The 7500-nt window shown below is 39.3% G+C and overlaps 1 protein-coding gene across 4 annotated transcripts in view; it reads left to right on the top strand.

The window, feature by feature from the left end:
• The first annotated feature begins 4088 nt into the window (after positions 1-4088).
• The window catches only part of LOC127006935 (synaptogenesis protein syg-2-like), an 82270-nt gene continuing 78858 nt past the window's right edge, over positions 4089-7500 (top strand). The window contains exons 1-2 of one of the 4 annotated variants that reach the window (XM_050877323.1): positions 4089-4310; positions 5533-5965. In XM_050877323.1, the coding sequence (XP_050733280.1) occupies positions 5863-5965 (103 nt within the window). In that variant the 5' untranslated portion in view covers positions 4089-4310; positions 5533-5862. The remainder of the gene's footprint in view (positions 4311-5532; positions 5966-7500) is intronic. The other 3 variants (XM_050877336.1, XM_050877333.1, XM_050877341.1) reach the window with 3 other exon arrangements.

Here is a 7500-nt window from a genome sequence, read left to right as displayed (position 1 = left end):
TATTTATTTATTTGTTTGTTCGTTAACAGTCTCCTGTGCACAATTTTGCGGATATATCAACCAATTTTCCAGGGAAGCTTCGTGTCCATCCAGAATAAAACCCATTAATTTTTTTGTCGAAGGTCAAGGTCAAGGTCGCACAAAACGTCAGATTGGCCATAACTTCGGTTCTCGTCATCGTAGAGACTTCAGACTTGGTGCATATTATAGTTCATGGAAAGACGCACCTTGCATGGCCTTGACCTTGACCTTTGACCTTGACCTCGAAAAGTTTGCCCAAGGTCAAAGTTTAAAAAAAAAGGAATTTCATCAAATTTCGAAACAATGCTTCCATGTGATGCACCTTGCATGGCCGTGACCTTGACCTTTGACCTTGACCTCGAAAAGTTCACCCAAGGTCAAAGTTCCAAAAAATAGAATTTCATCAAATTTCGAAACAAATGTTTCCATATGATGCATAGGATCACAGTTGATGCCCATACCAATTTTCAGGACGATCTTTGGCGCAGGTGTGCACTCTCCGAGTGCTATGCGTCTAATTATTATTATTATTATTATTATTATTATTATTATTATTATTATTATTATTATTATTATTATTATTATTATTATTATTATTATTATTATTATTATTATTATTATTATTATTATTATTATTATTATTATTATTATTATTATTATTATTATTATTATTATTATTACTTTATTATTATTATTATTATTATTATTATTATTATTATTATTATTATTATTATTATTATAGTAATGATAATGATAAGAGTAAAAATCATAATTATTACTACGACAATTATAGTTCCATATTCTCCTCTTCCTTCTTTTCCTCCTCTTCCTCCTCCTCCTCCTCCTCCTCCTCCTCCTACTTTCTGTTGCCTACACTCTCATGTGTCTAGGTATCTTCCATTTCCTCTTTCACGTAGCCCCTTCCCCTCATCCACCCTCCACCCCCTCACCACCATTAGTAGCAGCAGTGGCAGCATTATCGTCATCGCCATGAGTAAAAGCATTATTGCCGCCGACGTAATCATTGTTACATTGCCTTTGATAGCATAACTTATCACAAGTTTTTTTTGTGTTAATTGGGTCTTTCTAGCAACGAACAACACATGTTAATCAATTACGTAGTGCTATTATTCATTCGCGTGATAATTACATACTAAATACATACATACTGATTATATCGTCACATCGTATCTTCTCATATACGACGAACGGTGTATCATCCGCCGCCGAGTGGCTTAAAACTACCCACATGCTGTTCAGAAACCCGGACTCTAGATTCTAGGATTAAAGATGAGCTCCGGGAGGGCAGCATGAGCCAGTGCAAGATGGCGCCACTATAAACACTCGCCTGCGCCAGAACGGGCTGGGCCGACCATCAGAACCCACCGGGAAGAAGCCTTGGGCCGACCATCAAGCCCCACCGGGAAAAAGCCTACCGGCGCTATAGGCCGCGACGTAAAAAAAAAAAAAAAAAATTCACCCTGCAGTCAGTGAATCAATCACGTTTGGTCATTTTGCTTTCCTTAGTATATTAATTAAATTAGATTACGAAAAGACTAAAAAAACTTACAGCTGACTTCGTCTTGCTTCTCATAAGTAGTTTATTTTCCTAATCAGTAAGACGAATCACCAGAAAAATCCAGCACCCAAAAACCCTCATGCATCTCACGTTCTGAATGACTCCTGATTCCACATACCAGTCAGTGTCTTGTGCCTCTCCACATCTGTCTGCTTAAGCTCTGCATTCCACTTCATCCACTTTATATTCATGACGGGATTTACTCTTAGCAGCTCCATCGTTTCCGGCCACTCCCGCTTGCTTTCCAGTTGCAGATATTCATAAATCAGACTAAAATAAATCCTATTCTTATTACTCGTTACTAACAAAATGGCTGTACCAAACGTATACTGTCTTCTATACATACATGCACAACAATAAAAAAATGAAATACTTTGCTATTTACTAAATGAGTGGAATTTCAGTTTAGGATTGGATTTAGCGTTCTGCTGTGTAGACTCGAGCCACTACAAAATTAAAATATGTGTAGCAGTGAACTCACTGATGCAGAGCTGAAACTTTCCCGTAAGCCGAATCAAGGTTTTAACACTGCTATAGAGGAAGAAATTCTATCATTTGCTGTTGCGGGAAGGAATTCTCTGGCCACCCACCGTCAGCCCTACGGCCACGTGTGAGACTGGAGCAAAAGTTTGGGGCTCATAATCCCACCTTTCTTCCCCCTGTGAAATACGTTACACGAGCACAGAGGCTTAAAATAGGACTCCATGTGTATGTGAGATAATGGTGCGTGAACAAACAAATGTCCCAATTCTTCTGGGAAACATGTTCTTGCCTAAATTATTTTACGTTTACAATTTGCCTTTTCATGTATTTGTTAGGGTATTCAGACCACCAGAAAACGGTATTAAAAGAGATCAAATGTTTAGCAGCAACATTATTTGGGTTCCTTTATTTTTAATGGTCGATACAACTGATTACCTACATGGATGCGTTGGGAACCTTTTTGAAAGATCATGCTGGATGTATCATGAAACTTTAAACCTCACTTATTATGAATCGAGAGAGAGAGAGAGAGAGAGAGAGAGTTCTACGAAGACGAAATACAAGCCACCGCATCGATTATATTGAAAGAGAATCGGGAGGAAGGAATGTTAGTGAAAATTGCAGAGGTTCAAGGAAGAGAAGTGAGACTGAAGTTAAAAAAGTAATTAGCATGAAAAAGTCAAGATCGTCAAACCCTTGTATAAGTCACTGGCTCCACACTTACTTGCCAAGGGCCGCAACTCACCTGTCTCGCCACACTCTCGCTTTCCAGTCCCCTTTGGAATCACGCGCTCAGTAGCACTCATTACGCCCTTGTTTGGCTTACCAGTGCCACGTCAATAGTTTTCTTCGCAGCTATGATTGATTTTAGACTTACGCTGAGTAACGCAACTAACGGCAATCTCCCAGCGACAGTGGATGCCGGTAATAACATTAACACAAAAATAAAGGTGCTAATGCTGTGAAAGCTTATTTCTTTTAACAAAATAATGGCCAAAATGTTTTCCTTGCTACTTTACACTCATCCAGGAAAGGAAAACCATATAATGTTACGGTAAACAATAGTAAGGTAAATTATATAACTAATTTAACTGACGAAAACATTGGCTGGCATATACGAACACAGTTTTGCTCTCCACTCTTCATTGACATTGAAAGAGTGTAAATAGAAAAACGGTGCCCGAGTGTGCTGAAACCATGCAGCGTGAGGACAAACAGTAACTCATGCATGCAGGGCTTACCAAGAAAAAAAAAGGTGTTGATGGAATTTCACTTATGTTGACTAGTGCCTCCTCAAAGCAACAACAACCTGACTTGAGGCAGGTGCTAATCTTAAACTCAGCGGATCGATGCCAGCGAGACTCGCACCCGAGTGATGCAACAGAATGACAATGCCTAAGTAAACAGCTGCATAAAGACCCGCTAAAAACTTTAATGATAACCCTATAGATGTAAAGAGCGCAATAAAGGTTAATGGTTCATGGAATTCTCTCTCTCTCTCTCTCTCTCTCTCTCTCTCTCTCTCTCTCTCTCTCTCTCTCTCTCTCTCTCTCTCTCTCTCTCTCTCTCTCTCTCTCTCTCTCTCTCTCTCTCACTCTCTCTCTCTCTCTCTCTCTCTCTCTCTCTCTCTCTCTCTCTCTCTCTCTCTCTCTCTCTCTCTCTCTCTCTCTCTCTCTCTCTCTCTCTCTCTCTCTCTCTCTCTCAGCTTTTCTATCTATTCATCGATTTGATGACGTGTGTGTGTGTGTGTGTGTGTGTGTGTGTGTGTGTGTGTGTGTGTGTGTGTGTGTTCCTCGGGCCCTTGAGAAGCCTGCCTACCTGACATGGGACTAATTAAGTGTTGTTCTTTTCACGACAGAACAAAGGAGGTGCAGCGGGGAGCGTGTTTACACTTTACAAGTTTACACACTCAAACCTGCGCTTTCTTATGTACTTACGATTGCTCTCCTGCAATCACCAAGGGTCTTGAATGTTTTGGATAAGGAATGGGCAACAAATGATATGTGTTGGTGGTGGCGTCAGGGGTGTTAGGAAGACGGAAGGAGCGGGTGATGAGGTAGGAACGGTGGGTTCGCGTGCGAGGCTGCCTCAGTTCCTCTTGTGCTTGTGGGGTGGGAAGGTCGTCGCCGCCGCCGCGCCCCGATTCCCCGGTTTCTTGTGAGACTGGTGCGCCGAGGAGTCTCAAAAGAGATGTTTTGCTCACATAATATAGTAGATTTTACTGAAGGTATTTCGAGCGACTTGTTTTGTTGCGAGAGGTGTGTTGGTGCCCGTGAATAATATCTTTTACTATTACGCCGCAAGCTTCATGTGCAGATATTAAATTATGATATATGTTGTCCATAGACTATACGCACTGATTATCGTGCTTTCTTTTTCATACCCGATCTTGTAAAATGACGCAGCAGATGTTTTCAGTGCAAACAGTTAAAGGTTTGTAGGGAAGGAACGACAGCGGAGTGATACCTTTGACGAGTGTTCATGCAGGTAATTAATGTGGCAGTGCATGACCGGAGGAAGAGAGAGGCAGCTGTGAGACGTACTGGAAGTGTTGGTGTTGACCGGGATGCTGGCGGGGGAAGTGCGTTTGGATGTGTCTCTGGGATGCGGCTAAAACTGGAATTAGCCCGAGGCAACACGTTTAATACACTGATGTTTCCTTCCTTCCTTCCTTCCTTCCTTCCTTCCTCAAGTGTATCCGTCTGTTCCTCGTGCCTGAACCAGCAAACCACCCACCCAGCTGCTTGCCCGCCTTGACGACGCTTCTGGGAAACTTTTGACTTTTTTTTTTTTTTGGAAACCTATTATTTTTCCCTTGTGTGACCAACTATGCAAGGTGCGCTTAAAGTTTCATACAGAAAAGGATTGATCTCCATCACAGTGCTTAGAAATTGACACATATTTCTTTTTACACCAATCAAACTCGGTTCCGTTTTTTTTTTTGTGTTGTTGTTTTTATAATAGTGTTTTCAGGATAGTAAATGTCACACACATCACGTTTAATGATAATCGTGTAACATTCGAGGAAGGTTAAATAATTTGAAAGATTGTGCAGGTGAGTAAACCTGCTCGTTATTGGAATACTTTCCTTCCATCTGCCAGTGCTTGATCGTTAGCTTATAATGCCACGACCATAAGTCATCTCCATCCTTTGATAATAGTAAAAACGGAAACTTGTGCCTGAAAGCTGATATCCGAAAATATATCCCTAATATGTTCGTATAACTGAAGTGCTGGAGAGAGTTGCATTGTGTTTGCATCATATTCAATAGTATATATATATATATATATATATATATCTATATATATATATATATATATATATATATATATATATATATATATATATATATATATATATATATATATATATATATATATATATATATATATATATATATATATATATATATGTATAATATATATATGAATATTATATTTCTTCAAAGGTACGAAAAGGAAATTAATCAACTATGTGTGAAAGAGGAAGCAACACGAAAAATAGGTGATATTCTTAACTAGTGTGAGTGTTGTTTACAAGAAAAGTATTGCAAATACCTAAAAAGAAGAAAAAAAAAGAATTTTGAAGCAAGAAAAATAAGTGCATATCGATAGAAAAATGTGATCTTAGCCTCGGTCTAAAATGATCCTCTCCCGCCACTGACTGCCTCCTCGTCAACTTCCCATCAGAGCCAAGCCAGGAGCGTGCCCAGGCCGTTCCACCGCCTCGCCGGCAGCCCAAGTGCGTGTGTGCGCGTGTAAGTCTGTGGCGCTGAAACATGGGCAAGGAAGAGCACGGCAGGAACATTTGTGTCTTCCTTTTCTTGGCTCTCTTTTGTCTCATCACTGCCGAGGAGGACTTCCTGTTCAAGAAGAAAAAATGTGAGTGCTATTGACGCTTTTTCTGTCACCGAGTGTTGTCGTGTGTTTCGTTTTTTTTATTTTTTTATTTTTTTGTGTGTGTGTATATCAGTGTTGCACACTTATATCAATTAGCAGGAAAGAAGAATATATATATATATATATATATATATATATATATATATATATATATATATATATATATATATATATATATATATATATATATATATATATATATATTACTTTTGGAGTAATTAATAATTTCTGTAACCATGTGTGTGTGTGTGTGTGTGTGTGTGTGTGTGTGTGTGTGTGTGTGTGTGTGTGTGTCGGTGCTTGTGTGTGTGTGTGTGTGTGTGTGTGTGTGTGTGTGTGTGTGTGTGTGTGTGTGTGTGTGTGTGTGTGTGTGTGTCGCCTTGCAATGGCATAGTTTGAGATTTGTTTTTGTTCTGATAAATCAGTGGAACAATATGATGCTAATCATATTTTATTAATTCAAGCGAAAGTATAAGTGGGCCATTGGTGCTGGATTAAAATAAATGGCTTCCGCAACCTTAAAGACAGAGGTATACATAAAAAAGGTTTGTTCAGAGTATTCAATTACACACACACACACACACACACACACACACACACACACACACACACACACACACACTAATAATAAAAATAATAATAATAATAATAATAATAATAATAATAATAATATAAAATATAAAATATTCCTGAAAGTCATTTGTTTCCATTATCCCATTATATTGTTTTCCATAATGATTCAGAGCATTTAAATATTAAGCCACAGTGACAGGGTTTCTCTGAAGGCCTACATTCTGGCGATGCTTTTATAGTACTTAAGAAATGCATGAAAAAATCAGAGAACATTGTTTACTCGATGATTCGAATTTGAGGTGTGTCAACTTTAGTTCTTGCTCTTGAAGCCATTGCAGATAAATATGCTGGTTATCTCTCATTTGTGTGAAGGTTAGTGCTTTTCTGAAGGCAATGCTTTATTGATCACTTAAATTTATAATCCACCATTGCCCTATTTCTTTCCTTCACTATTGCACTAGCAAGTTTCAAAAATACGCACTGCTAATTTTTCAAACGGTGCAGGAATACAATTGATTTTGAACTACCACATTTATGGAATTTGTCTTCCAAATAGTTTTTCCAACCTTTTCCCGCCTTCGCAAGGTGGCACTTTCAGTCACACGGAAGTCGCCCACATCCGCACTTCTTTCGAGTTTGCCATGCACTTGTGTGAGGCATTCCACTCCCGGACCACGGCCTCCCAATATGTGTTTCACCATGACCATTTCACTATGAACACCTAAGACTAGTGTCCATTGCGCCTCTCCCGTATAAAGTTCTTGATACCGATCCGTACGATCCGTACTAGCACACCTGTCAACCAACACCGTAGACACCCAGGCCTCCCCACAATAGAGCTTCATTTACACCTCTTATATTCGGATTGCCAAAATTATGTTCAGGTATACGCGTAGGTTCCGAGGAGAACGCTTAAATGATCACCGACGTTCATAAATCCGTGA

The sequence above is a fragment of the Eriocheir sinensis genome, chromosome 3 (assembly GCF_024679095.1).
Source record: "Eriocheir sinensis breed Jianghai 21 chromosome 3, ASM2467909v1, whole genome shotgun sequence".
Taxonomy (NCBI): Eukaryota; Metazoa; Arthropoda; class Malacostraca; order Decapoda; family Varunidae; genus Eriocheir; species Eriocheir sinensis.
This window is presented reverse-complemented; position numbering and strand designations above follow the sequence as displayed.